The 27740-nt window shown below is 54.7% G+C and overlaps 3 protein-coding genes across 4 annotated transcripts; 1 reads left to right on the top strand and 2 right to left on the bottom strand.

Annotated features, from left to right (window-relative positions):
- Positions 1–443: 443 nt before the first annotated feature.
- On the bottom strand, positions 444–3620 carry CDIPT (CDP-diacylglycerol--inositol 3-phosphatidyltransferase). Its single transcript, XM_019754752.2, has 6 exons — positions 3486–3620; positions 3258–3392; positions 2386–2539; positions 1856–1937; positions 1237–1318; positions 444–1095 (listed from the first exon to the last, which is right to left on the bottom strand). Exons 1-6 carry the CDS (start codon positions 3526–3528, stop codon positions 950–952), a joined length of 642 nt encoding a protein of 213 aa, XP_019610311.1. The 5' UTR covers positions 3529–3620; the 3' UTR covers positions 444–949.
- LOC109459863 (uncharacterized) lies at positions 692–8729 on the top strand. The gene is made up of 8 exons (XM_074323079.1): positions 692–736; positions 2359–2505; positions 3070–4195; positions 5062–5141; positions 5498–5648; positions 5884–5917; positions 6105–6162; positions 8436–8729. The coding sequence occupies exons 1-8, from the start codon at positions 692–694 to the stop codon at positions 8469–8471; spliced, it is 1677 nt and encodes a 558-aa protein (XP_074179180.1). The 3' UTR covers positions 8472–8729.
- Positions 8730–9961: 1232 nt separating this feature from the next.
- SEZ6L2 (seizure related 6 homolog like 2) lies at positions 9962–27341 on the bottom strand. 2 transcript variants are annotated; one of them, XM_019754688.2, is made up of 18 exons: positions 26714–27341; positions 25690–25821; positions 24718–25017; positions 24231–24364; positions 23753–23954; positions 19612–19797; positions 18804–18972; positions 18250–18413; positions 15999–16199; positions 15422–15560; positions 14587–14783; positions 14277–14471; positions 12306–12497; positions 12031–12222; positions 11475–11513; positions 11212–11329; positions 10991–11087; positions 9962–10523 (listed from the first exon to the last, which is right to left on the bottom strand). In XM_019754688.2, exons 1-18 carry the CDS (start codon positions 26790–26792, stop codon positions 10494–10496), a joined length of 2766 nt encoding a protein of 921 aa, XP_019610247.1. In that variant the 5' UTR covers positions 26793–27341; the 3' UTR covers positions 9962–10493. The 2 variants fall into 2 exon arrangements, with proteins under 2 accessions (XP_019610247.1, XP_019610248.1); XM_019754689.2 differs by lacking the exon at positions 11475–11513.
- Positions 27342–27740: the final 399 nt, after the last annotated feature.

Here is a 27740-nt window from a genome sequence, read left to right as displayed (position 1 = left end):
TGAAGGTCTGGTGCAGGATCCAAGAAACTGAATTTTAAGAACTATCCCACAGGTGATCTAAGGACCGCACTCTGAGAAATCAGCTGCTCTGTTTGTGAGTATTATTAAGCAGTTACGATATTTCAGGGTAAGGTCAATCTTGATTGTAGGAAGAGAGAAGGACCAAGAAAAGGCAGTGCCCTCATGCAGTTTCCATTCTAGTGGGGACAGAAAATATTACGTATACAAATAAATGCAGACAGCTGGTGACAGTGTCACCAGCAGGTGAACAAGAGGACATGGCATGAGCTTGGGTGGCAGGGCGGGCCTCTGAAGATGACTGGAATGACAGGAAGGAGCCAGTCAGTAAACAACTGGGGGAAAGCAGCCAGAGGGATCTTCCTTCTTCCCCAGGCTCCCCTCAACCCAGGCCCCGGTCCAAGAGTATTTCAAAGGAGAGGAAGTCCAGGAGAGCAAAGCCCCGCCTTTATTATCGATGCTTTCAGAGCTGGGATAGGTTGGACAGAGGACAGTGCAGTGGGGAAGGGTCGAGATGGCTCCTTTTCTCCTGGTCATAGTCCTGCAGCCTTCCTCTTGCCTGGGGCAGAGGTCTGACTCCCTGCCTTTTGGGAAATCTGGCCGCTACCCCATCTCCCTCACTCAAATGTCCCAAGTCTCAGGCCAAGCCAAGGCTGAGCCAGTACGTGTAACGATGCCCAGTCTAAAGACAGGCCTCCTGGCGCCCAGTACTGCCCAGGTGGGCGAGGCCTCCTGAGCATCCTTCCTGATTTGGGGTCCAGGTCCTTGGGGATCACAGGGGTCGTGCTGGCCCTCAGGATTACAGAGATGACATCACCGAAGAGGCAGACCCCCTTCCCAGTGGGTTGGACAACACATTAGGAGACGTGAGCCACATGGCACAGTGAGACTCCCAGGGCAGGTGGGCAGCCAGGGGCTGGAAGTCCCAGGGTCACTTCTTCTTGGCACGGTCTGCCGCATCCAGGGCAGCCATGTTGCGGGCAGCTGTGACCAGGTGAATGACGCTGATGAGGGACTTAAGCAAGGCGATAGGGGCGGTGATCCAGAGGCCAATTCGGAAAAGACCCACAGAGCCAACTGTGGGAAGGGAGCAAGGAGGATACTGAGAAAATGGGGTGCAGCTGAGGGAGGGGGCCCATGAGTCTGTGGCCTTCATCTCCCTGGGCCGGCCAGAACCCACCCCCCTCCCACACTCCCACCCAGCCCCTCATCTCTTACCTAAAGGTCCCTCGGAGAAACTGAACAGGTAGAGGAGGCAATAGAAAAGCTCGTTTCCAGCACACAGGGTAAACAGAGCAGCCTGTATAAACAGCAAAAAGGCTGCTTCAACAAGAGGGTGGGGCAGTGTGCACCCCCTCGCCACTAAGGGACGGGGCTTCAGAAATCTCTGAACATGGGCAGCTGGGAGAACTGGACTGGGGAAATACAGGTGCAGTGGGGGCGGGGTGGAGGGAAGAAAGAGCAATCTCAGCATATTATCTCCAAAAACCCTTTCAGAGGCTGCCTCTGCTCTGAGTCAAGTCCACATTCCTTGTCCAGGCCTTTGGAGAGCTGGCTCGACAGACCTCATTTCTCTCCTGTCCTCCCTCTTCTCCCCTCCAGCCACTGGTTCCTCCTCCCCGGGTCCCACCTGGGTTCCTGCCCACCTGCTACCTCCAGTAACTCACACAGGCCCTCCCTACTAACCCTACCCCCCTTCATACCTCAGCTTACAGGCCTCTCCCCCAGAGCTGGCTGTCGCTCCTTTCTGCTTACACCCTTTCCTAACCTGGGACCAGGGCGCAGCCCAAGATTTGGCACAAACCGAATAAATAAGGGAGGGGCAGGAAATGCTCACTCTGGAGGTGTAGTAGATGCGAAGCACTGGATTTCCAGACAGGTCAATCATTTTGTGACTTTCACTGCCTCTGACCACAGAACTTGGGGAGAAAGCAAGGGAATCCATGAGTGTTCATCACCACGACACCCATCTACTCCGTGTATCAACCTCCACAGGTAGGTACTGGGATGGCCTGTTGTACTGGGAGAAGCTGGGGCCCACCTGAGGACCACCATCTTGCCCCAAACCACACAATTCCCTAGTTGGGGAGAATCAAGATTCAAACGTCACATTCAAAAGCCCTCAGGCCCCTTCCCAAGGGCTGTTCCCTATGTGGAATCTGTGAATATCCAGTCAGAAGAGTTTTAGGGATTGCTTAATCCCACTGTGAACAGGACTGAAGCTGATCAGAAAGGATTTGCCCAGGGGTCCTTCAATGGAGCAGAGCCAAGAAGGAGACTGAAGCCACCCCAGATACCCCCCCATTGTCTCACCCCTCCCTACGACAATGTCTTCTTCAGGGGGTCAACACCCTCTGCATCGCAGACCTGTGCAGGTGCAGCCAGTGGCTGGCCACGTCCAAGCTCATGCTGAGCTGGAAGAGCAGGGTGGCGCGAGGGTACAGCAGAGCCAGGTTGACCAGCAGACACATGGTGGAACAGCGGTCCGTGAGCATGTCCAGCATGGCCCCAAACCGGGTCCCTGGAAAATGGGGGATGTTAGCTGGGAAGGGGCTCTTAGGGGGCAGTGGATCTACCACAGGGGCCATAGCTCGTGCATCACTCTGATGCAGACTCTAAAAGGAGATGGAAAATGTCCGCCGTCCACTGCCTGTGGAGGAAACCAGACTGCTCTCCATGGGGTGTGAGGTCACTGGGCAAAAGTCACCACAACGTGAAACGAGAAGGTCTGGGTGTGAGGAGAGATCGTGGAAGAGGGAGTGAGAATGCTAGTTTACAACCCCAGAACCAAGGGTCCAGGATTCAAGACAAGGAGTCTTACAGGAAGTCTTGGAGGTGGGTCTGGAGAACAGGCTCAGCCTTCAGAAGCTATCCATCCCCCTTCCCACTCCATCTTCCCTCTAAGTACGCCTTCTGGAATGGAGATTGCTGTGCGTGGCATACAGTGGACATCCAGTAAACATGTATTGAACGGATATTAATTCAGAGAGACTTCCGGCACTGCCACTGTTTGTCCAGCCTCGCTGTTACACACCCCACACCACCCGTTAGTTCTTCTCAACAGCTAGCTTACATCCCTTCTCCTACAAAACCAAGCCCTTCCACTCTGCCTCGGAGAGACAAGAAGGACGGAGCCCTCTGATTCCCGAGTACCTGCCCACCCTGAGGTCCAGAGGAGGCAGGAAAAGGGAGCAGCGGCTTTTGTGCCTCAAGGCTGGCTGGGAGGAGGTGGCTGTCACCTTGATTAAGGGCTCGGGCGGCGTGTCCATCGAAAGCGTCCAGAAGTCCGCTGAGCAGGTAGAAGGAGGAGGCCGTCAGGGGGCAGCAGGGCATGAAGTAGAAAGAAATGATGGCGAAGACAATCCGGGCGTAACCTTGGGATGGAACGGGGGAGACAGGGAGGATCACCGAGCCTGCCCAAGGTCCCTCGCCCTCCCGTTCGGCCCAGAGCCGCGGGCAGTACTCACCAATGAGGTTAGGCACAAACAGGAAGATATTTTCGCTTGGCATCGTGGCGGTCCCCTTGCTGTCCCGGGCCCGATCCGGAGGTGCCAGCTCTGTCCCCGCCCCACCGCGCGGCCTCACTCTCCGATCGGGCGCATCGGCTGCGCCTACTTGCGCGCAGGACCCCGCTGCCCCAGCCCGGACTCAGATGTTACAGCTCGCTGCAGGCCGGATCATGGGCCGCCCCAGATGTGCGCGGGGCGCGGGGGGGGGGAGCGCACGCACCCCGCCCTTCCTATGGGCCGACGCTCGCCTCCACCCGCTCGGCAGGCGCTACAGCCTCCACCTGCTGCCCCTGCTGCTCAGCTGTGCTCGGCTTCCGGGAACCTACTCTTCGGCGCTCGCGCTTGCAAAATTGGACAAAGTGCAGGGGAGGGGGGGCGGAAGAAAGGCTTAAAGAAAATGGCACCGGCCCCTTTAAGATCTGCCCGCTTCCTTTTCCTTTGGTCTCTCCGCCCCTTTCCATCGGATCGTACCAAAGCACAGGGGGAGGAGAGGGGCAAAGAAACATCGACGCCGAGCAAAGGAAGGCACGGAACAGGAGAGGTCAAAAGAAAAGGAAGCCTAGATGACTATCTGTACTTTCCTGTCTGCGGAGGCTGTGACGTCCTAGAGACAGAGATAAGGAGAAAAGATTCTGCCCTCCCGAGTCTTTGCGTCCCCGAGACCCACGGTCAGTTAGTACAATCCACATTTGTTCTTCCCCGCCCCGTCTCTCGGTCCTCATTGGCTCTCGCGCAGGCCGCAGGCTGCGAGTTGACGGCTAGAGAGGCGGAGGGGCGGCGGCGGGCTAGGTGGCTTCTTGCGTGCCCCTAGTGGTCGGAGAATTAGGTTCCAGACTCCACCCTACGTGATCTTCTCAAGTTTCTCCAGCCTCAGGCGCTGGGGGCGTCCCCGCCCCTAAGCGGTGACTTGGAGGTGGGTGGAGGTCCCCCAGCCAAGTCTCAAAGGGACCTGTGCGACTTGTTGGGAAAATGCCCCCACACACACCCGGCCCCTCCCCTCGTCCTTTGATTCTAGAATCCCTAATCTCCTGGCAACCGGGCTGCAGAACCTCCACAGACACCAAGGGTTTATTGCCACGGGTCGCGGCACCGCCTCTTTCCCACCTTCCTCCCCAACTCCAACTCCCCATCCCCCCCTCTCACTTACACCCCCCCCTCGTCATAGGGACTCCTTAAACCTCGTCTCCCCTCCTGCCGAGCGGCCCAAGATTTCAACCCATCTGCCAGGTCGGGGGAGGGGGGGGCAAGTCGGCTGCGTTGTCTTGGGAAGGGCCTTGGGTGGGAAGAAGGAAAGAGAACCCCTTGGGCGAAGCGGGGTGGGGGTGGGATTTCCCACGGCGCTGCTTCCCCCTGGAAGACGTGAGGCAACGATTTACTTTTATTTTTACTTTTTTTAATTTAGAGAGAGAACTGAGACAGCAGGATTGTTTATGTAAAGGCCTCGTTTAAATCTGGGCCCCGGAAATGGTGTTGGGATGGGTTTGGGGGAAGTAGGCTGGCTTCTCAGTCTAACAAACGCTCCAACTGTTCCCAGGGGAATGGAACCCAGTACTGCAAGGAATGAGGAGAAAAATAACAGCCGGCTGTCCCAAGCTGCAACATCCTTGGGTGGAGGTTCTGTGAGCATTGGAGGGGCTCTGGGGTGGGGTGGGGGGTGGGGGTGGGTTGAAGTAGAGAGCTCCTAGGCTGAGGGCACAGAGACTTCCGCCTTGAGATTCCAGCCTCACCCCTGAGCCCATAGCCCTCGGCACTAGGCCCTGAGGCCCCCCCAAAGCCTGCTCCCCCCAACACACACACACACACACACACACACACACACACTCACTCACAGAACCTTCTAGGTCAGATCTGAAGGCCTAGCCCTCCAATACCAGACTCCTTAGGTCCACAGATCCCAGGCTGGGAGCCCGGAGACTCAGGATACCCATGTAGGAACGCCCAAGCTGAACCCTCCGCCTTCCCTTGCCCAGAAGGCTTCATTATCCCGTTCTGAAGAATTCCTAACCCGGATCAGCACGGAACTCACCGACGAGGCCTTGTTGGTCGCTGGCTACCTCGTGAACAACGTGCCCACCAAGGAGAAACAGACACAAGACCAAGGGACTCAGCTGTCCAAACACGGTGACCCCCCACTGCGTCCAGAGACCCTCCCACACCTCTAGTTCCAGTTCCTGACTCTCCCAACCAGCTGACCTCTCCAGCTATCTGTACCCATCTCCCAACCAGACTGTGAATGCCCCACACCCACTTCCCAGTACCCACGCCTCACTGCTGGCCAGGAAACTGCCCTTTCCTCCCTAGCCACATCTCCGGGCTATGGGGATAGTAATTTTTGTGACGGGGCCTCTACTTACAGTGTTCTTCACCAACACCCGAGGCACTGACACCCGGTGAGTGAGGCTTCAAGGGAGGGGGCTGCCCTTTGTCCTGGAGAAAGACATAGGGAGGGAAGGAGGGAGGGCTTGACAACACCCCAGCAGGGTAGGAGGTGTTTTCAACCTGGTGGTCCTCTTGTATTCTGCTCTGACCTTCGAATCCAGTGTTCACAGCCCTCTCCTTTCCCTCTGCCATCTCTAGCTCTGACAGAAACCGTACCCGCACCAAGGCACACCTCCTGCCATCCCCTCGTGACAAGGTACATAATGGTACCTGGATGACAAGGCCATTCAGTATTAAGGAAACATGTAGAGTTCACGTGATATGCCAGTCCTTGTTTTGGGAACTTGGGACACAGAAAGGAATGATACAGTCTCTGCCTGTGAAAAATTCACAGTTTAGTGTGTGTGTGTGTGTGTGGGGGGGGTGTCAAGTGAATGGCCCATTATAATAGACTATGAATGAGTGCCCATAACAAACGGAAACAGCGAGAAGAGCACTTACCGCAGCCTCAGTTGGGACAGAAAGGAAAGGAACCATGGAGCTTCCTGGAGGAGGGGACAACTCCAGAGAGAATTTTCCAGGAGAAAAACAATGGGTTGGTAGGGGTATTCCAAGGGGCAGGGCTTACATGAGCAAAGGTAGAGAGGTGAATCTGTAGAGTGCGTGTGAGTATGTGTGTGTGTTCTTAGGGCAGGGGAAGGTGGGACCAGAAGCAGTTTAACTGCTGGAGTATGCAGGCGAGGTCACCAGGGCCTAACCAAGGAAGCGTATGTGTGCCTTACTAAGATCCATAGATGGTTTCCTAGCTAAGCAGTCATTGAAGAATTTTGAGCAAGGGAGGGAGGAATTTTTGATCAGTCACTCTGGTTGTCAATGGGGAGAGAGAACTCGAAAGGGGAGAGAGTAGAGGCAGGGAGGCCAGTTAGGAATTACTCCAGGAGACTAAGCTAGAGATGATTAGGTCCTGAATTGTCACAGTAATAGAGATGAGAGCAGGGGCAGGTATGAGAAATAAAGACCAGGAAGCTTGAGTTTGGTAATTGATTAGAAATGGTAGGGGGTGGGAAAAAGCAGGAATCAGATGACTCCTGGGGTTCTGACTTGGGTTACCCAAGTCTGATGATGTCATGTTTCTACTCAAAACTCTACAATCGGTGTACATTGCAGAGTAAAAGCCAAAGCCCTCCAACGGCTTACAAGGCCCTATGTGACCTCTCTCCTCCCCCACCCCATTGTCCAACCTCATTGCCTGGAACTGCTCCCCTGGTTTCCGCCACCCCTGGGGCATGGCAACCATCCACCCCTCTTTTGGACAGATTGGCTTTGAGGTGCTCATGAAAACTCCAGATAGAAATACCCTGTAGACAGTTGGAAATAATGTCTTCAAACTCGCTGTAGGGTCTGGGCTGGTGACAGAGATCTGATCTAGGAGGGAGTTGGTAGTTGAAGGGTGTGCGGTTGCCCGGGGCAGCGGGTGGGGTGGGGGTTGTGCAAAGTGAGAAAGAAGAGGGCTCTGAGGAGGGAGCCCTGGAGAACCTCTCCTTGGAGGGCTCGCAGAGGATGAGAGTGGGAAAGAAGGGGAAAAGGAACTGATCGTCAACAAATGCTTGTTGAGTGCCTATTTCATGCCAGGTCCCGCAGGCCATGAGGACACTAGTGTCTCTGACAAGGGCTGCTACTTCACATGTTTGTGACCAAGACCAGAATCAAATACAGCTGACAGCAAGGCCCTGTTTTTGTCCTCAAAGAACTCACTTTCTAGTACCGTTGGGACATGTGAGCTCTCCCAGTTGGGCTTTGGTGTTGGAAGCAGCCCTGGGCCTGATAGTGAATTTGCTATTCGCTTAATAGTTGTGTGCAAGTGGCTTCCCTTTTCCCCATGTGTCAAATGGGAGCTGTGGGCAAAACACCCCCTCTTCCACCTGCCAGCACCTCCCCCCCATCCCAAGAGACTTTTCCTTCCTCATCTCAAGAAAGAACATGGAAGCTTACAGATCTTTGAATTGCCCCTTGAATTGTAGGGCATTGTAGGTGGTCAAAAATATTGGGTGGGGGAATGAGTGACTGGATTGGGGGGGTAGGTAAATGGGCGAATAAATAGACAAAGTCATTGAATGTTTAGTAAGCACCTACTGTGTGCCAGTAGTGCTCTAGGGGCTGGAGTGTAGAAATGAGCAAGATCGAATGTCTTCAGGAAATTTAAATGGGGGAGGCGGTGAGTGATTAGATGGTAGAGAGATGAGTGGTGGATGAATGAGGGCTAGATGGGTGGGCGGACAGGTGATGAGTGGGAAGATGGATGGGGAACGGTGGGTGGATGTGTGGATGGATGGATGGAAGCAGGATGGTGCATGGACAGATAGATGGGAAATGGTGCATGGATGTGTGGATGGATAGGTAGGTGGATGGGGAATGGAAGGTGGATAGATGGGTGGGGGATGGCGTTGGGTGGATCGATGAAGGATGGAAGAATAACAAGACATGAGCCTTGGGTGGGTCTGAAGAGTCCAAACCTCTTTCCTTTCCTAGGGAGCTCTGCCCGGCGGCTTGACGTCTGGAGGATGAGCCAGCCCTTAGGTCCGGCCCTGGGCCTCTCATGCCCACCCCCATTCTCTCTCTCTAGAACATGCCTCAGAGCTCCTCTGTCACAACTCATTAGTCCCTTCAGTTTGTGGGGGACTGCTGGTCATGAGCGGCATCACCCCTGAAGCCTCCAAAATGTTCTGGAACCATCACACATCTTTCCTCCCTCAGCTGGCAAGGATACCAGCAAGAGACCAGGCTTAAATAAAGAGACAGAGATCTTTCCCTCTGGCCAAGCCAGGCAGTGCCGTGGTGTGACTTCTCTGGCATGGAGACACGGGAGGAGTGGCTTTTTCCCTCCCCACCCCACCCCCATGTGTGGGCATATTATTGGAATGGCATATTATTAGAATGGTTTTCATTCAGGCCGTTTTGTGTCAACCCCCTGGCAGATATGAGCTCACGGATCCCAAGCCAGCCTCCTAGCCGAACTTCAGCACCTCAAGGTCTAGGCCTGTGGCGTCTGACAAGGGCCTACCTCTGCCACCAACATCAGTGCTCAGGTCTCTGCTCTGAGCTGTGGGGTCCCTTGCTGATGGCACCATACCATGTCCGTTACTAGACAGAGGCTTTGTAGAGTTGCATTTACGTCCCAGCCCGGCCACTACGGTAGCTCCTGGAGGGAGTAAGTTCACATCTCTGAGCGTGTTTCCTTATCTAAAAATGGGAATGATTGTCCCTGCCATGTGGGGTCCTTGTGAAAGGTACAAACGTCATGCACACAAAATGCTGGCTTAGCACAAGGCCTGGCACAGAATAATTGCCCCCAAACGTAGGCTATTATTCAGGTCAATTTGCCTCATGTTCTCCTAAAATTCAGCCCCCTTTTGAGTATTTCAGGATTCTTTTGAGTGTCCTGAATGTTTAATTGTATTTAAATGTAAAATTTTAATTAAGTTCAATTAACATGGAGAAAAACTGTTTAGACAAACAGGCTCTACATTCCTTATAATGTTCAAAAGTAGATAAAGTAGAAAAGGACATTTACAGGATACAAAACAAGCTCATTGTTTAGGAAATGCTACAAATATGACCAATACTTGGTAAACCTGTAAAAGCGGATACGCCAAAATGCCAAAAAGACTTGGGGGTGGGGGAATGGTACACTTGGATAGATACAAAAATTCTTAAAAGGGGGTTGAATTTTAGGTAAACTGGTCATGAAACAAAGTGAGAGCTGTTGGCCTTCTGCCAAACGATGAGGGAGAAGTGGTGGCTATCTCCCGGCTGGAAGAGCCTAGAAACGTTAAGCCCAGTAGAGAGAGAGCTGAGGCCCAAAGGTGCTTTTTCCAACAGAGGCCGACCCCAAAGCCAGGCTTTTGGACCCTTTGACGTTGCCTTGGGCCTGCTCTTAGATTTCCGTCTTTTTTTTCCAACTTGTGCTCCTTTCCCAAGCCCTCTCTCCAGAGAGGCCACCACCACCATCTCCAACCCCGTAACCCACCTTCCCACACCCCACCAGCCCAGTTACAAATGGTGATTTTCTGTTTATTGCTCAAAAACAAAAATCCAGAAGCAAAAGTGAAGAAATTGTAGGTTGGGGAGATGGCAGAAAGGGGGTGGGGCCTTGTCCCGGCCTCCCGTTCATCCCTTTTCTTCTGATCCTCCCAGGCCCAGGGGTTAGGCCGGGGGCCAGGGCACAGGGGAAGGGCAGAGCCTTTGTGGCCGAGAGAACAGCAGAGCTCTCCGGGGCAGTCCTTGTGGGGGTACCCTGGGCTGGAGGGCCCCCAGGAGTCGCAGGGGAGCTGAGTTCCTCTGCCAGAGTCCAAAAGCCAGGAGGGTGGGGTGGGGTAGGCCCTTTGTTTGGCAACTGAGAAGACGAGGCTTTGGGCCGCAGGATGCTGGTTTATTTACTGTGGGGTCCCCAGGGCCATCAGAGCCCCCTTGTGGGACCGGGAGACTATTTACACAGCAGGGGGAAAGGAGCTCAGACCAGGTCCTGGACTCCTCCCTGCCCAGAATGAGGAGGGGAGGAGCGTCTTGCGTCCTGCAGCGTCTTGGGGTTCAGATGGAAACTTCATACTCCCGTGTATCCTGGAGATGGAGAGATGGGATCAGTTGCTGGAGTGGGATGAGGGTGGAGGAAGCAGCAGAATGGGAGAGGCCACAAGGAAGGGGAAAGCCCCTGGATTTTTAAAGTAATGTCACTGGTGGTTTGGGGGCAAAGGGGTGGGAATGGGGCTGAATCTGGCCAATGGCTATGTTTGGTTCATCCTCTAGTATCTTAAAAATCCCATAAAAATCTAAATTTCTGGACTGTCTTGAACAATCTGGCAACTGGGCCGGTTTCCACTACGGGCTCGCTGAGACACACATTCTCCAATTAGCCACAGTCCCCACTGTTCCCTACTATCACCTGTCTTGCTTTGTTCACTGATGTGACCGTGTCGGCAGCTGAGTTTGGAATTCCCAAGAGAGAGATTACCGAGACCCTGAGAGAAGGTTATGGAGTCCTAAGGGAGCTGAGAGAGGTGGCACTCCAGGGGCAGGGAAGGACTCACCCCAGCTTCATACAGTGGATTGCTGAAGTCTGACTCCACGGTGATGGGGCTGTACGAATGGGAGCCAGAGAAGCCGAAGAGGGATTTTCCCTGCAGCCTGGCAACGGGAGGACAGAGAGAGGCTTGTGGAGAGGTGAGCCCCAAACCCGCTCTCCCAGGCTTCTGCGCCACGAGGCTGGAGGTCTGCCCTGGCCAGCGGCGCCCAAGGACACAGTACTTACTTGGTGTAGTATATGTAAACGCCACTGCCGAGGATAATGACCAGGCCGAGGGGCAGCAGGATGGCCAAGGCCAGGTTCCCACCCTCCAGCTGCCGGGACGGGTCTGTGGTCTGGGTCACTGCAGGGGGAAGAGAGGCCAGTGAGCTGGGGCACGGCCCTGAGCCCTGGGCCTCACCCCTCTGGGGCCAGGCCTCTGGCCCCCAGCCTCTGCCTTGCCCTCCCGACTCGGCCAGGCCTGGGTCTCCACCTGCGTCCTCACTGACCTTCCAGTTTTCGGTTGTCCTGGAGCTCCTCATAGGCCACTGCAGGGAGAGGAGGGGGAGGGGATGGGGTCTGAGCCAGGGAGGGAAGGAGGCTGGGTGGAGGGCCGGGAGCCCAGTGGGGCTGGGCTGGACAGCCTGGTTCTCTCTGCCCTCTGCTCAACCTAAACTTATCCTTCCCTGGGTGGGGGTGGGGGAGGAGGAGTCAGGGTGGGGCCTTCTTTCTCCTCCTGCAGATCCCTAAAAGTTCGGGGTTTCTAACTCCGGGCAGTCTAAATCAATCAGGTCTGTAGACTTTATCTAAAACAAGGAAACTGACACCTATCCGGAGGGCAAAGGACTTCGAAACCCAAGCCCCTCCTACTACATCCCTTAGGGTAATTCCATGACCTTGAACTTCCTGAGGACGTCCAGGTGTACCATGAGGATGGGGGCCCACAGGAAGTGAAAGGGGAGCTCGGCAGGGTTACCATTGGTCTCAAATTTGCTACCTGACTTTCTCAGCCCTGTCACTCCCCAGACACTGCTGTGCCCCCTCCTGCCCGGTCTGCCCAGGCACCTTTGCAGAGTGGGGGTTGGCTGGTCCACTGTGAGGGGTGGCCGGGCACACAGGTGATGGTGACCTCGCCGATGAGCTCAAAGCCCTCATAGCAGAAGAAGCGCAGAGACTCGCCCGCCTGGTAGTGATGCTTGTACAATGTCTGGTAGCCATTCTCTGGTACCCCGGGGTTCAGGCATGGCTCGTACTTCACTGCAGGGAATGTGTCAGTCATGTGCCACCTGTGCTGCTGAGCAGGCCACCCAGCCGCCCTTCCCCGGGGTCCCCAGACTCACAGGCGCATTTGGGGACCCGGTCGCTCCACTTGGGTGTCCCAGTATCTCGGCTGTAGCAGGTGAGGACGGCTGCCCCCTCTAGGCTGTACCCTGGCAGACAGCGGTACTGGACATGGGAGCCCACAGGGAAGCCAGCGTCCGAGGTGGTACGGTGCCCATTGGTGATTTCACCAGGGTCGGCACACGTCATGACTGTTGGCAGGCAGGCAAGGTCAGGGGGAGCTGAGCCTTAAGAGACCTCCCAGAAGCTCTCCCAGAAGCCCCACTCTCCCACTATGTCCTCAGAATGAAGGGAGCAGGAGCTGGGGAAACTTAAAATCCAGTGCATTTTATATTTCAGAGTTCTTTGGGGAAACAGTGATTGGGGCAACCCAGGCCCCATTCTAGAGCGAAATTTTAAATACTTAACCAGCGTACCAGAGCACACTGGTCACCAGCAGAACAGCAGCTGCCCTCTTTTAGAGGGGCCCAGCCCCCCTGCTCCCCTCCTTTCTGTCATTCCCAGCCCATTCTGCTCACTAACAGTGCCTGCCCAGCCCCTGCAGGTATTGGAGTTTACAACGTTGTGGACGAGTCACAAGCAAAGCCATTTCTTGTAGGTAGACTTGTGCAAGGCACCCCGCTAAAAGTTTTACAAACATGGTATCATATACCCTGATGACCCCAAGGGGTCAATGTCACTGTTATTTCCCTTGGGGCCCAGGGCTCAGAGCAGTCAAATGACTGGCCCACAGTCACTCAGACAGAGTGGCAGAGCTGGACCCACTCAGGATCACAGCCACAGAGGACTGGCTGAGATTCAGAGATTTGGGTCTCAGTTGCAGGCTCAGGGTGCCTCTTTGAGCAGGCTCCCTCCTGTCCCCTCTGGGCCCCACCTCCATCCCTTCCTGTCCCTGCCTCTGTCCTGTCTGGGTTCCAGACTGGACATCCTATGAATCCTCCCAGAGATGGTGAACTGTGTCACCTAGAAAGCTTTCCTTGTGTCCAACCCAAATCTGGCTTCCCAAAACCTATGCTCACCAGCTGCACCATTTCCCCAGGGGCCAGTGGAAGAAGACCTGCCATCCCATAGCCTTGTAGCAGGCTCCCCCAAGCTGGGAGAACGTGACAAGATGCCACCCCTTTCTGCTCTTCTAAAAGATAAAACCTCTTTTAAATATCACCTCTTCTATGAAATCTCCTGCCGCCTCTCTGAAACAATATTCCCACAGCCCTTCTTTATACTTAGAGCAGCTACTACTCACTATTTACACGCACCAAGAGCTCTGTGAAAAACTCATTGGCTCCTCACCGCTCCCCACCCCCCATCCTACTTCACCGATGAGGCAGCCACGGCTCAGATGTGTTAAGTACCTTCCTGTGGTTACCACTCCGTAATATCCTGAGTTGTTTAACTATCTGTCCCCCTCCCAGGCTGTGCTCCGTCAGCGAATGGAGGGGCCCCAGTCCCTTTGCATAACCCCAACCTCAACCTAGCACGGGGCGTCAATGACTGCCCAGGCTCTAGAAAAAGTGACTCCCCGTAATGTCGAGGATTGGGGACCGAGAGACTGGCGCGGACCAAGAACAGAAAGAGCGCCGCGAGGAGTTGATGGGGCGGGGCCGGGAGGGGTGGAACTCAGACGGGGCAGAGTCGGGGCCACGATATGAGGCGGGACCCAGAAGAAACTGGGTCAGAGCCCAGAACAGTGCAAGAGAGAGGGACGCAGCCTTGAGAAGATGAGAGTGAGGCGCAGAGGGGACAGTTTTGGGGCACCCAGGAGCAAAGCAGTGGAACCCCGCCTGGGGGCGGGGCCTGAGGAAGATCCCGGCGGACCCAGAGCGAAGCGGTGGAACCAGGACAGGACAGGGGCGGGACAAGAGGAGACGGAGGCGGGGCGCAGAGGGAAATGGGCGGGGTCCAAGCGAGCGGCGCTACCCAGAAGGGCAGAGGCGGAGCCACGAGAGGATTGGGACTGGGCCTCGGCTCACTCTTTTGGCAGGCGGGCGGCGCTGCGCTCCAGGACAGGTCCCACTGGCAGGTGAGAATGTCGGAGCCGAGCAGCTCGTAGCCTGGCTCGCACTGGTAAGTAAGCACCGTGCCCCGGATCAGGTCCCCATGGGAAGCCGTCCTCCAGCCCCACTCCGGAGGGGGCAGCTCGGGGCACGTGTCGTTCCTCGGGACCTCTGCAGGGGAGAGACAGCGAGTTGGGAGGCTGTCCGACTCAGGACGCCCTTCTTCCTCCTCGGAGCTCTGCCCTGCCAGCACCCCTGCCCATCTAGGGACCCTAGGCCTCAGTACCTTTGAAGTGCAACACGAAACCCTGGCCAAGGCCCGGGTTGGGGGGCCCGGGCGGTGCCTGGAACTGCAGGGTGAGGTCGGGCCCAGTTGAGAGGAGCCGGCGACGCGGTTGAGGTCCCCGCAGCTGGGCCAGGACGCGGGCGCTGGGACCGTCCCCATCAAACAGTGTCAGCATGTCCCCTTCGCGCACATTCAAGCTGCAGGGAGTAGGACCAGATATGGCGGCTGGGCCATGATCCGGCTCGGCCCAATCCCTAACTCCATTCATTCGTAACCCCGCCTACTCTCCACGCCCTCCACACCCCCCTACCCTATGCTAGTCTCTCCAGGTTCCACTAGTTCTGTGGCCCCTGCCTAACTCTAGGCCCCGCCTGAGGTCCTGCTTTTTGGCCACACCCACCTCTGGTTCTGTCCAATCACGTGACCACCTCATACCAACTCAGCTCACTGGATTCTCCCCACACCTACTTTACGTGCTGGTGATGATGCAACAGCTTGGGTCTAGGTCTCTGAAAATCGGTCCAGAGGTGCTCTAATAAGCAGCCAGAGTGACACCAGGCTAGGGCCCCTTTTTCACAATAGCCCCCGAGGAAGGCTGCATTACCCCATTTACTTGTCCAAGGCTACCTGGCTAATAAGTGATTTGTACCTAAGTCCACCTGACAACCCACACCCCCATCCTGAACCTTCAGTCTCCTCTTTCATCAGACTGGATATTCACCGAATCTTATGTAACCGCGTGAGCCAACCAGGCTCACAATGCAGGCTGTTGTGTAGTGGTACCACACTTTGCTGGACCCATACCCATCGCACCCTCTACGGCACCCAAACGTACATCTCAACTTGGAGCAAGATGCGCTTCTCTTCCTGGACGTGTAGGCCCCACACGCAGTCCTGGCCTGGGCTGTAGCTCTGGGGCCAGTCGGGTGAGAGGACCACACCTGCTGGCTCTGACAGCTCCCCTCCACACATGGCTAGAGTAGAAGGGGTGTTGGATTCGGGACCCAGGTGAACATGCAGTCTCCATTTAGCCACAGTCCTCACCACTCCCAACTGTCTGCACCAGACTGTCTCCCAGTCCCTTACCCACCAGTTCCTTGCCACCCCTAGTCCTACTGTGCCCAATCCCCAACCCTGCTCTTAATTAGCCCCGCCCACTTTCCACCCAATCCCTGCCTTAGCCTAACTCCACTTCTAGCTCTTGGAGACACTTAGGTTTTGACCCTTGAATTCTGTAACAAGTCCACCAATTATTTAGCTAAGAAAACGGACACTCTGAAAGGGGCAGGCATTAACCCAAGGCCTGGGTTTATGAGGTTTGGATATGCAGGTCTCCTTGAATGACCTTCCTAGGATTCCCAACCCAGCAGGGTCTGGAGACTGTAGGACTTGGGGGGATATGGAGGGCTCACCCTTGCAGGCAGGTTCTGTGTCGTTCCAGTGGGGTTCTGTGGGATCCACACATTCGATGGCATTGGGAGGGCCCGGGGGCTCCAAGGCATATCCTGGGAGGCACGAGAAGGTAGCCAGAGCCCCTGGGTGGTACTCAGGGTCTGTAGTGGTGACGTTGCCATGTGCCAGGAAGGGGGCGAAGCAGCGGTCTTCTTCAAAAGCTACAGAGGAGTCAGTCACAGATATGAAGCATTAGGATAGGCCTCGAGGGGTCTCAAACTGGGGACCTTGGGCTGAATTCAAGTGTTGTTCGGTTACTCAGTGGGCCGTTTAAAACGGAATGCCCTTGGACTTTGCTTTCACTCTCCAGTTTGCCCATAACCCTAACACTCCTCATTCACAGATGATGCAGCTGAGGTCCACAGACAAAAAGCCACTTGCCCAATGTCACACAGTAGGGCAGTGGCAGACCCATATCTCAAACCCAGATTGCTTGATTCCCACCCGGAAATACTTGGCTCTGGAAACTGCAAAGGAGTTGGGTGGGGGGCGTGCTTTTGGAGAACTGTCTCATGTAGGTGCGTTCTCCCCTCAAAAATAACAGTTATGTTCTGATAATGCCTGATTCTTTGGGCTAGAATCCAAAAGTGCACCTAACACAACAGCTGGGGTTTGACTTTGGGCTATGTCAGCCAAAATGAACATTTGTAGAACATTTCTGTTTTGGCCCATCTGATCATCCCTTAGCTGCAAAACTACCTGTGAGGTAGATTCAGGTGCCGGTGATACAGGAGGACTCTGAAGTTCATGGAGCATCAGTGGCCCACAACTATGGAGGCAGGCCCTACACCTTGGAATTCTCTTTGCATTCTCAGCACCTAACATGCGATTTATCTTTCAGATTCACTGCCTCTTTCAAAGCAGGTGTCATGACAAGGTGTCATGTCCAAATCCCACACGTCCATCAGGGCCCAGTGCCAATTCCATTTGTCCCTTGATTCATACCAGGAACCAACCCCTCCCGTCTCTGAGCATTTCCCTTTCTTTGTCTCTTTCCTGCTACTGTTTGCACAAATCCTCTGCTCCAGCCACACTGAAATTCTGTTTCCCAAACATAGTGAGCTTTTCTCTACCTCTTTATCATTGCTCGCACTGTTCCCTTCTCCTGAAATGCTAATTCCTAATTGTGGGGACAGAGTCCCAGAGAGCAATTTCCAGGTTCTCGGCCTCACATGGAAAGGTGCTGGTGCATGTAGTAGGTGGTCATCAGCTGTGACTAGTTGGCCATCAGCTGTAACCAGTTACCCATTGGCCACTGATATAACTGCCGTAGCTACGCTAGCAAGTGTGGATTGTGGATTGCGGATTGCAGAGTGGCGGATTGCAGTTAGCAAGTGAGGTGGGTTGGCAGAGAAGTGGACGGCAGGTTGCGGATCGTGTGGCTCCTGCCTCCTGTGTCTCCAACCCAGCCGCCAGCGAGAATATAGTGGTATGACTCCCCTATCTATGGCTCCATGGGTGTTCCTTTTTGGCCTCACCGTATCCTGCGTTCTTGTGCGGGGAGCGGGACCAGAGACCCCACATGACATCCTGCATGACACTAATCTTCCTCTTTTAAAATTCTCTGTCCTGTAAAGCCCAGCTCAAATGCTGCTTCTTCCTGGATCACTGACCTCCTTGTTTTGACCTGTCTGCCCTCGTCCAGCAGGTCAGAGCATGACTCTATTCATTTTGGCACACACAGCTCCCCCACTTCTAGTCCAGGTGGGCTTCAGGTGGGACCAACTAGTGATGGACCTGCCCAACACACCATCACCTGCCCCTCGCGACAGTGATTGGCTCAGGCACAGGCACGTGACCTAACCCAGGGCGATGAGAGCATTTCCTGGCATTGGCTGAAGCTCTTAGAAAAGCAGTATGCGGTCTCTCTTCCTGATGGAGTTCCTAAGTGGATGGTATGTCAGTCTGAACCACTAAGCCCACCACTGACTGCGAGTGCCTGAGCATGAAGCCAACACAGAGGAAAGAAATGAGAGATTAAGGTAAGTGGTCCCTTGGCTGGGTACCGGGATCCAGCCATACATGAAGCTTCAGGAGAAAAGACCACCTCAGGGAATTGGAAGGGGTCCATAGGATGGGGTGGGGAGGCAAGCCAGGGTTCAGGGATCCAAACACGGAGATGAGCAGGGACAGAGTATGCATGTGACTACATCTGGGCATCGGGAAGAGGGGAAGGAGCAGGAGCTGGGGCCCCAAGGGGAGGACAGTTACCTTCAAACTGGAGGCTTAGCAACAGGGGATTGGCAGGTGTCTCTGAAAGCAGTTCCACGTACAGGGACTGGGCGTCACTGATGAGACCCCGCTCTGGGACGTCGTCCATGTCAGAGTCATAGATCACTGGGGACAGGGGACTGCCCCCTGAGCGCACCATCAGCCTGGGATGGACAGAAGAGTGGCCGGGAGCTCAGTGCCCCCTCTGAAACTGCCTCACCTCTTGCCTGCTCTCCTAACTTATCTCCATAGCTGTTATTTTCAAACACGTCGTTTTCTAAGCCTTTACACATTTTATCTTGTTTAATTCTCACAAGAACCCATGAGTCAGATACTATTATTATCTCACGTTGTATAGATGAGGAAACTGAGGCACAGAGAGGTTAAGTGATTTGTCTAAGTTTGCACAGCTCTGCTGCCTAAGAAAGGGGAAAGACTAATCTGTGCTTGACACAGATCCCAACCGAGACCCACCCCAGGTCTGCCTGACTTCCCACTGCAGCCTCCCTATTTCCTGGAGGTGGGGACCTCTGACCCAAGGCCCAGACCCTCACCGGTCATTGTCCTCATCCAGTGAGACCCTCTCGAAGTGCAGGTGCAGCCGGCGTCCCTCAGCTGCTTCAATGACCCAACGGCAAGTGAGGTTGGGCCCTGCAGCTCCCCCAGGCTCAGGGGAGACAATGCGACCCAGTGTGGCGTTGTGGATGGTGCCACCACAGGAAGCTGTGGGCAGAGAAAGGGCAGGTTAGGGTGACTTGTCTTCCCATCTTCAGAGCTGTTGCATCCACACTTTTGCCTGGGATGGCCTCTGTCCCACAGGCTCACCCCAGAGGACAGGACCCTTTCTAAGCCACCCCCAGGTAGGCGTCCAGCCCTGGCATAGAAAAACCCCAGGGTGGACACCCCCAGGATGGAGATTCCACCAAAATGAAGACTCCCCAGATGTGGACACGCTGGGCTGGAGCTTTGTGAGGGATCCCCCAATGGAAGCCTTCAGGTGGAAAATCTTCAAGTTGGGACCCCAGGATGACGACTCTCCAGGATAGAGACCCTCCAGATATGGACCCCAAGAGTGGTTTCCTCTAGGATGGGGAGTCTCCAAAATAAGGTACCTCCAGAATGCTGACTCCTAAAATGGAAACCTTCCAGGTGGGACGTCCCCAATGGAAACCCCCCAATGATGGAAGCTCCAAGGATAGAGACCGTCAGTATAAAGAGCAGATGGAGACCCGGGATAGCAACTCTTCAGAGTAGAAACCCCTTCAAGGTGGGTGTTCCCCAAAGATGGAGACCCCCAAGATAGGACCCTTCTGATGGGGCTCTCAGGACAGAAGCTCTCCCCTATTATGGCAGTAGACTCACCCATGCAGCTGGGGGGTTCACTGCTCCAGGCTGGCCGGGTGCCATTGAGGCAGATGAGGGTCTCTTCACCCTGCAGCTGGTAACCTGAGTCACAGTGGAAGGTGGCAGAGCCCCCGGGGTGCAGGTCTGTCACGCTCACATCGCCATGGGCCGGCCGGGGAGGGAAGCCACAGCTCAGCAGGTAGGCTGGAGCAGGAAAAGCAGGCAGAAGGAGGCCTCACTTTCCATGCCACCCTCTCTCACCAGCCCCCCAGCACTTCCTCCTCTCTTTCCAGGATCCTTTAGGGCACAAACTGGCTCCATATTGGTGTCCCCACACGGGCACGTTGTCTCATGAAGAGGTGATTTCAACATCCCTTATCTCCTCTAATCTTTGTAATCTACCTATGTTGGCTGCCATTTGGTAGCTAAGGGACCTGAGACTCAAAGAAATTCTGGACCCTAGCACTCATTTGCTGTGTGACCTCAGGCAAATCAGTTGACTACTCTGAACTCCCTCCAGCTCTAATAGTAACAAATAGTATTTGCAGAGCTGGATTCAGCTTCCAAAGTGAGTTCGCACATGTGCTTTTGAGGTAATCAGAGAAAGACTGTGACCCATTTTCCAGATGCAGAAAATGAGGCTCCAGGCTGTTAAGTGCCTTAGAACATTTGGTCCCTTCTACGCACTGGGCTCTCACTGAGGTGCACATGATTTTGTACCCGCAACTTCCAGCCACAGGAGCCAAATAAAACTCCTTCAGGAACTTTGACTATTTTGTCCTGAAAGACTTTCTCCCCACATGGATCCCCCAGTGCATGTGAAGAGCCAGTTTTCCCGCACGAACTGTTTTCTCTTCTCCTTTCTTGCTGTGCGAACTGTGTCCTCTCTCTCCGCACTGGCTGCTGGGAAGCTCGGAACCAGACTGAGCCTCATCCCTTAGCAACAAATCCTTGTCCATTCATATTCTGGTTTTTCAACTTTAATGAGCGTTACCTGGTACCATTTTTACCCCTTACTTATTCTATTTAATTTTGTTTGAATTCTTTTTTGAAAGCCTCCTGAATTTCTTATGGACTCCTAGGGGATAAAACAAATAAATAGAAAGTGACTTGGTCATAAGTGCTGGACTCTGAACTTGATCTTGACACAGCTCTGTGTTTGTTTCATCAAGAAGAGCTTCCGGCAGGAAGTACACCAAAGTTGGGTCTTGTAGGAGAGGCAGACTACAGTTAGCAGAGAGCTTGGGAGGTAAGAGCTTGCCTGGGCCTTTGCTTTCTCTGACTCTCTACCCCTGAGTGATTTTGTAAGAGACCTGGTCTCTCCCTATATTCAAATTCAACAAGCATTTTCTTGGCAGGGTGGACACAGAGATGAAAAGACCCAGCCAGGCCTTGCTCTTTGGGTCCACCATCTACTGAGACATAAAAACAACCTTCTGGAATACAGTGATTTGAATAAATGTTAGCCTCTGGGATAGCTCTCCATGACCAACAGAATCAAGTCTGAATGCTTTAGACTGACATTCAAGTGCTACAGCTGGATTCTACCCAGCCTATCCAGTTCCAGTTCTCAGCACCTGCAATCCAGGTAGCCTATACAATGTAGTTTTGTGGCTCCTTATTGTCTCACCTCCATGTGTTTTTGGTTTTTTTCACACCATTTCCCCCATCTGCAAGGCCCTCTCCTGATTTCTCATCTTTCAAGGAGTAACTTAACTGCCACCTCTTCCAGGAAGTCCTCCTGACCCCTCCCCTCTCCAACAGAGTTAGCTGCTCTTTCTGCCTCTACACAATTCCACACATAATTTTATCATCACATTAACTGGTATCTATTGCCATTATGAGACTGAATCAGGCCTTATGCATTTTGTCTCCTAAAAGCCTGGCCTAGCTGATCGATTGATGCAGCCACCAGGCAGGGTGGAACAGTGCAAAGAGCACTGGATTTGGAGACGGGCAGACCTGAGTTCCAGTTCTAGCTCTATGACTTAGTAGGTATATGACCTTGAGCAGGTGACTTCATCTCTAGGCCTTCTCCCCTGGAAATGGCAATAGTAACCCTTATCATTGAGGGCTGGCAAAGCACCCAGCATGTAGAAAGCGCTCAGAAAATGTTCATCACACACCCGTGCCTCAGTGAATGAATGACGACCAGGATTCAGGGCCTGGGGTCTGACTTCTGACTCTGCAGTGCATTTGCAGGTAGCTGAGCACGCACACAACCTTTGAGTCTTTTTCTTCCTCTCAGACATGGAGCTGACAACCCACCCCCAGGGTTGCTGTGAGAAGCAAATGAAACAGCAGTTGCTGAACTTGGGGTTAGAAGGGATGGAACCTTCGGCCTTTCAGAGAAGCTAATGAGGCCACTCTGGACCAGGGGCCCCAGCTCGGGCAGATGGGGAAGGGTTTAAACAGGGCTTCGGTCCCGAAGGTGCCTGGAGAAGCCGCAAAGCAGGGAAGATGGATGCAGGTAATGAAGGCCAGTTTATGCAAGAGCCCTGCTCCCCCGAATGTTCTACTTATCCTAGAGTCCTATTTTCAATGCCCTAGGGAAATGGTTGCTGGAAGGTGGCATCAGGGAGTAATATTTGAGGTCCAGCCCTCTGCCTTGAGCCCTCAAGTAATGCCCTTGCTCCCCAACATCCAGGCCCTGGGCTCCCCAGGAATAGGCCTGGCGCTGGGCACCTCCATCTCGTACCTAGGAGTCCCTGGGGGCATGTTCTGAGCAGACGCCTCAGGGAGAGCTGGAGACTGTGTGAGGCAGGGATCTAGGCTGTGTGTGTCCTAGGTGAGAGATCTGGGGTCAGCAGAGCTCACAGTGGGACAGGGGAGGCCAGGAGGTGGTGTGAAGGGGACATTGGCTCACACAATTCTCTCTGTTTCTCAGGCACATGGGAAGGCCCTTTGGAGAGACAGAGGTGTCTGGAAGGGGACGGGGGGCTGGGCCCCATGCCTCATGCACACATGTATGCTAGAACATAGTTGCACGGGGGAAAGGTTCCCCACATCACAGGCAGGTGTGGATGCACACACACGTAGGTTGTGTGTGTGTGGAAGCACCTGTGTGCAGTCGTGCACAGATACACCCCCCTCTCTGCCCCCTGAAGCCAGCAGGATCTTTCTAGGTCACAAATCTCAGGCTGTCAGTATCCTGTTTAAAAAATTTCAAAATGCGCACTCCACCCTTCCACCCCCCTGCTGGAAAAAGGAATCTGAACTCCTGACTGAAGCTGATAGAGCCCTTCATGATTTGAATCCAACCTACCTCCCGGTCTGGTCTCTCAGCCACTCTCCCTCTCTACTCTTTTCTGTACGCTTTTCTTTACTGTTACATTACTGTAATAGCAATGACTGATATTTTTGAGCTCTCACTGTGTACCAGATGCTATTTTAAGCATTTGACATGTGCAAGTATTAACTCATTTGATCATCCTAATAATACCATGAGGTACATATTAGGATCTCCATTTTTCAGATGAGACAATGAGGCCCAGATAGGTTAAGTAACTTGTCTCAGGTCACACAGCTAGGACAATTCTATCTTCCCTGCTGAATTACTTCAACTCCTTAAGGGCGGGGGGGGTCATGTTGTTTCTACTCTCTGGGTCTTGGAATGTGCTTTTCCATCCATCTAGACATCTACTTTCCTCTTTCTCTCCCTCCCATCCTTCCCCTAGCTAACTCATCTTTCAGGTCTCAGCTTAGTCGTCACCTCCTCCGAGAAGGTGTCCCTATATTCCTGAGGAAAAATGTAGGTCCCTTTGAGATTGGCTCCTCCTGCCTGTATTTCCCCCATCAAAAGGATATGGGTCCTTATCTCACTTTAATTGTAATAATCCTGATTCCTTGGTTGTCTCTAGACCTCGATTCTGAGTTCCTTGAAGTCAGGTTTACATGTGGCTTGTTCATTCTTCTCCCTAAGGCTAACCCAGGGCCAATATGAAGGGGGCATTCGATAAACATTTGTTGAGTGACCTTGGATGTGTGCCACCCAAACACAGGTCTGTGAGCACGTGAGATACGTGCGTGTAGGTCTCCTCTGAGGGGGTCTGTCCGCAGGGTCCTAGTTAGGAGAAAAAGCCCCTGCCATCGCCCTGTGCTCAGATGTCCCCTGTGCCAGTGTGGCCTCTGCCCCTCCCGCATCCCCAGTACTCCTCACCCTGATAGTGGATTCGGAAGCCACCACTCCTGGCGACCCATGGGCTCTGGAAGTGCAGGAGCAGCCGGTTGGTTGGACTCCGAAGGACCTGGCCTTCTCCCAGCATAGAAGAGTTGGCTAGGAGTTGTGGGGCCAGGCCTGGGGACCCCCCACCAGCCAGCACCAGGAGTTCCTCTTCCCGAGACAAGTTCAGCATTTGCACCTAAAGAAGCGAGAGCCAGACCCACCAGGGCAAGTCAACCAGGGTGGGTGACGCTCTAAGTCCCCCCCCATCTTCCTTGGCCCTCGATGTGGCAGCCCAAACACCATGGTGACATTGGCCAAGTTGTAGGACTCCAGAGTAGTCTTTGTAATCATCGGGAAACAGGCCCTTTTGGGTTAGAAAACAAGTTCTCTGGTTCCCGGGTCCAACGCGGCACCTCCAGGACCCAGAGGAAATGGCTCAAAGGTCTCACAATTACACGCTAAGTACACTTACCTGGATCTCAATGCCATAGCCAGGGTAGACATGGATGCTATACGTGCAGTCCAGGGGTCCCGGGGGGCGGCTGCTCCCTACATCTGGGGACTCCACATGCCCTTCGCCCTCGGAGATGTTGTTGTTACACAGAACTAGAGAGAGATACGTGGCCAGGGTTGTGTGAATCCCTGGGTTCTCGCCTCCCAGCCATGCAACTCTGGGGGTCCCTCATCTGTCTTCTCCCCGTCACCCCTCACCGTCTGCTCCCTGTCCTCCCTGTGCCCCGAACTCCCTTCCCCAACTGTAATGTGAATGAAACAAATGGAACGGTACGTAGCAAGGGCATATAAATGCTAGCCTTCATTATTAAGCCAAAGCTCCTCTCCCACTGGTACCCAGACCCCTTCTTTCACACCTTCCTGGCAGCCTCTCCCCCATCCATATCTTCCTCCTTTCCCACATCCGTCCTCTTGGGCACGACCCCATCCCCTTTCAATCGCCTCACCTGGGCTGGTCACGGTGGTGGTGACAGTTGTCGTGGTGATGATGGTGGTGGTGGTCTCCTCCTCTCCTCCCTCAGGCCCGAGGGGCGGGCCTGGGGAGGCGGGGCCGGGAAGGGGTGGAGCCGTAGTTCCTGGGGGCGGGGTCAGCAGCTCTGGTGCGGTGGGGCCTGCCCCCCTACCCGCCTTAGGGGTTACCGCTGTAGTCAGAGGCCCTGTCCCTGGCTCAGTGGCCCGTGGCAGGGAGGGCGCTGCGAGAGTCTGGCCGGCTGGAGGGGTGGCTAGTGTGGGGTCTGGATCAGATCCTGGGACAGTGCAAGGGAAATCAGGGCACAGGAGGAGCAAATTGGTGGGGCCTGGGTGGGGAGCAGGGCTGAGGCAAACTGGTGGTTCCCCCACTGAACCCAAAAGGCCTCCCCCACATGGGGCAAGTCTCCCACCTCTATCTTCCCCACCCAAACTCCCCACCTCCTCCCAAGGCTTCCACTGCCTAACAGCCCCCCCTTTCCCTTTCCCCTCCACTTCTAGACACAGGTCCTTTCACTTTGACAGTCTCCTTGAGCCTCTCTCTCTGCCCCGCCCCCCCTTTAGATTTGACTCCTCCTGGGTACCTCTTTCTCTCTCGCCTGTTTTGCTATCTCTGGAACTCTTTATTTCTCTGATTAGTATTCTTAGCACTCTCTGATTTTATGATTCTAGATCTACTAGTGTCTGTATTTCTTTCTCTCTCTTTTGTTTCTCTCCCACTATTTTTCTGATTCTGGTTCTCTGAGTTTCCATCTGTCTTTCTCTCTGATTGTCTGTTTTTCTGTCTGACTCTGTTTCTTGGTCCTTCTATCTCTAGTTTTCTGTCTATGCCCAGTTTTGACTCTCTCGAACCATCTGTCTGTCTCCCTCTGAATTTCACTGGCCTGGCTCCCATCTCCCTGAGTAAATGTCTCTCTCCCTCTGCCTCCATGCCGCTCTGGAAGCCTCACCCGGCAGGTAGCCCATCTCTGGGCCCCTCCTCAGCAGCGCCCCATGGAGCAGCTCAGCCAAGGCCTCCGAGGGGACCGTGGGGGTCTCACTTCCAGGCTCCGGCGGTGCCTCCTCCTCCTTCAGAGGCAGACCTAAGAGATGAAGTTGTGTGAGCCTTTCCATTGCCTCACACTCCTAGCGTCTCCAGAAAGATCTTTTCCAGAGCTCTTCCTCCCTCCTCAGTCAGCTGGGCCTGCAGGAGCTCAGAGGGTCTCAGGCTGGGCTGAGAGCCAAGATTGGAGGAGGGGCTCCCAGCAGCCCCCCACACTCCTACACTTTCCTCTCCCCCCCCCACCCCCCCGCCCCGCTGTGTGAGCCTTCAGTGAGCTCCTTGGCTCTCGTGAACCCTGGACAGCGCCAGCACCGCACAAGGGGAAACGGCTCTTTCTTCATTCTCCCCTCAGGGGTGCTGCCCCCACACCCCTGGTCTCTGTGGAGGGTCTGACAGCACCTCCCACCCCTTACTTCCGCAGTGCCCAGCTTTCTCTCAGGATTTCTGTCTCTGCAGTGTGGTGCTCTCTCTCTTTCTCTGCAGTCTCTCCCTGGAGTCTGGCTGGGGGTCAGAATGGGGGGCTGAATATCTGGTCTCTGAGCAGGGCCTCTGTTCATCTGTCTTTGTCCAAACGTCCGAGAGCATTTGTGTATGCAGAGCCTGGCATGTCTCCCAGCACCTCCATCTCCTACCCAGGTACTCTGCGTGCTTCTGCCGCCTCCACAGACATCCCCCCCAACTTCCCCAGCCCTCCTTCCTGGATTTAACCCCTGAGACGCTGCTAAAGCTCCCCTCACTAATTTCCCCACCTCCTCTATGTTGGGGGTTAGGGGATCCAGGTACAAGCTAGAAAACCCTGGCTTGCCCCTTCCCCAGCTGTGTCCCTCCCCTCCCCCAAGAGGTGGGAAGGCCCAGGATGTTCGGAGAAAGGAGCCTAAAGGACCCCGCTGGGGGCCTTCACGGGGCCCACCCCCACGCTCCCGTGTTCTTACCCTGAATCCAGGGGCAGCTCAGCAGAATTAGAAACAGCAGCTGGGGAGGCGGCGGCTGCTGGGCCCTGGGAGTCCCCATGACGACTCACACCGATTTCTCTTCTCTGTGCCTCTTAAATAATCTAGCTGTCACCTTTCCTCCCTCTCCTTCTATCTTTCCCTTTATTAGTATTATTTTTTCCTGCTAACAGTTAGCAAGGAAGACAATCTCTCTACCCCTTGGGATGGAGGGGCAGAATTGGGCTTGGGGTCGCCTGGAGCCCACCTCTCTTTGCCCAGTCTCCTCTGTTCTGTGCTCCGGGGTCTGTGGGAGAGGGGGCGCGGCTCCGGCTGCAGGGGGTGGAGCCGAGAGGGCCGAAGGGGTCGTGTCGCCTGGGTTACCCTCTTGCTCGGGTGCCTGGGTCCACCGAACTGGCTGGATCTCAAGCTGGGATCTAGCTGGGGAAAGGTAAGACAGCTTCCGGGGGCCTGGGGTGGGGTCGAGGACTGGGAAGATCCCTACTGGGCTCTAGCAGGGCTTGGCAGGGAGGGGAGGGGGTTGCGGAACCTAGAGAGCCGGAGCTCGGGCACTGGAGCTGCAGGAGGGAGAAGCTGAGAAAGGTGTCGAGCCCACGTCAGATCCTGGGGACGGGCGAAGGGAGGGGCCTGCGATTTATTTGGGGGCGGGCGGGGGGGGGGCGCGGTGGGAGGGAGGAGGAGGAAGTGCAGATGGAGGAAGGAGGGACTATATGAGCCAGTACCGTAATTCCTCACTCCCGCGGCCCCTAGGGGAGGCAAAGGAAACTCTTTGGTCCCAGCAGCAATTACGCCTGCCTCTCCCCGCCATTCCAGCAACATCTGGAATCTGAATCTCCTCTTCACAGGGCGCCGAGGGGCGGCACAGCTAGGTTCGCGCCTGCTCAGCCCCCCAAAATGCCCCTTGCCCACATCCAGACCCCCCCCCATGGGACTTCCCCTTCCTTTTTACAGAAGCTCATGTGGCTTTCCCCTGCTCTAGGAGAATGCAAGTTTCCACGTTTGTGAGAAG

Source organism: Rhinolophus sinicus, linkage group LG18 (genome assembly GCF_036562045.2).
Source record: "Rhinolophus sinicus isolate RSC01 linkage group LG18, ASM3656204v1, whole genome shotgun sequence".
NCBI lineage: Eukaryota > Metazoa > Chordata > Mammalia > Chiroptera > Rhinolophidae > Rhinolophus > Rhinolophus sinicus.
This window is presented reverse-complemented; position numbering and strand designations above follow the sequence as displayed.

What these genes read in the sequence shown, in the direction of transcription:
- SEZ6L2 (XM_019754688.2), bottom strand. Translation starts at nt 26,792, where the DNA reads ATGGGGACTCCCAGGGCCCAGCAGCCGCCGCCTCCCCAGCTGCTGTTT. An exon ending in CCAACCCCCACTCTGCAAAG is followed by an intron (nt 11,514 to 12,030) that starts GTGCCTGGGCAG and finishes CTCTCCCTGCAG; the next exon opens with TGGCCTATGAGGAGCTCCAG. An exon ending in GGACAACCGAAAACTGGAAG is followed by an intron (nt 11,330 to 11,474) that starts GTCAGTGAGGAC and finishes TTCCCCCTGCAG; the next exon opens with TGACCCAGACCACAGACCCG.
- CDIPT (XM_019754752.2), bottom strand. Translation starts at nt 3,528, where the DNA reads ATGCCAAGCGAAAATATCTTCCTGTTTGTGCCTAACCTCATTG. An exon ending in CGCCCGAGCCCTTAATCAAG is followed by an intron (nt 2,540 to 3,257) that starts GTGACAGCCACC and finishes CCCATTTTCCAG; the next exon opens with GGACCCGGTTTGGGGCCATG. An exon ending in TTTCTCCGAGGGACCTTTAG is followed by an intron (nt 1,096 to 1,236) that starts GTAAGAGATGAG and finishes CCCTTCCCACAG; the next exon opens with TTGGCTCTGTGGGTCTTTTC.
- LOC109459863 (XM_074323079.1), top strand. Translation starts at nt 692, where the DNA reads ATGCCCAGTCTAAAGACAGGCCTCCTGGCGCCCAGTACTGCCCAG. An exon ending in TGGCGCCCAGTACTGCCCAG is followed by an intron (nt 737 to 2,358) that starts GTGGGCGAGGCC and finishes TGTCTTCTTCAG; the next exon opens with GGGGTCAACACCCTCTGCAT. An exon ending in TGCAACATCCTTGGGTGGAG is followed by an intron (nt 5,142 to 5,497) that starts GTTCTGTGAGCA and finishes TCCCTTGCCCAG; the next exon opens with AAGGCTTCATTATCCCGTTC.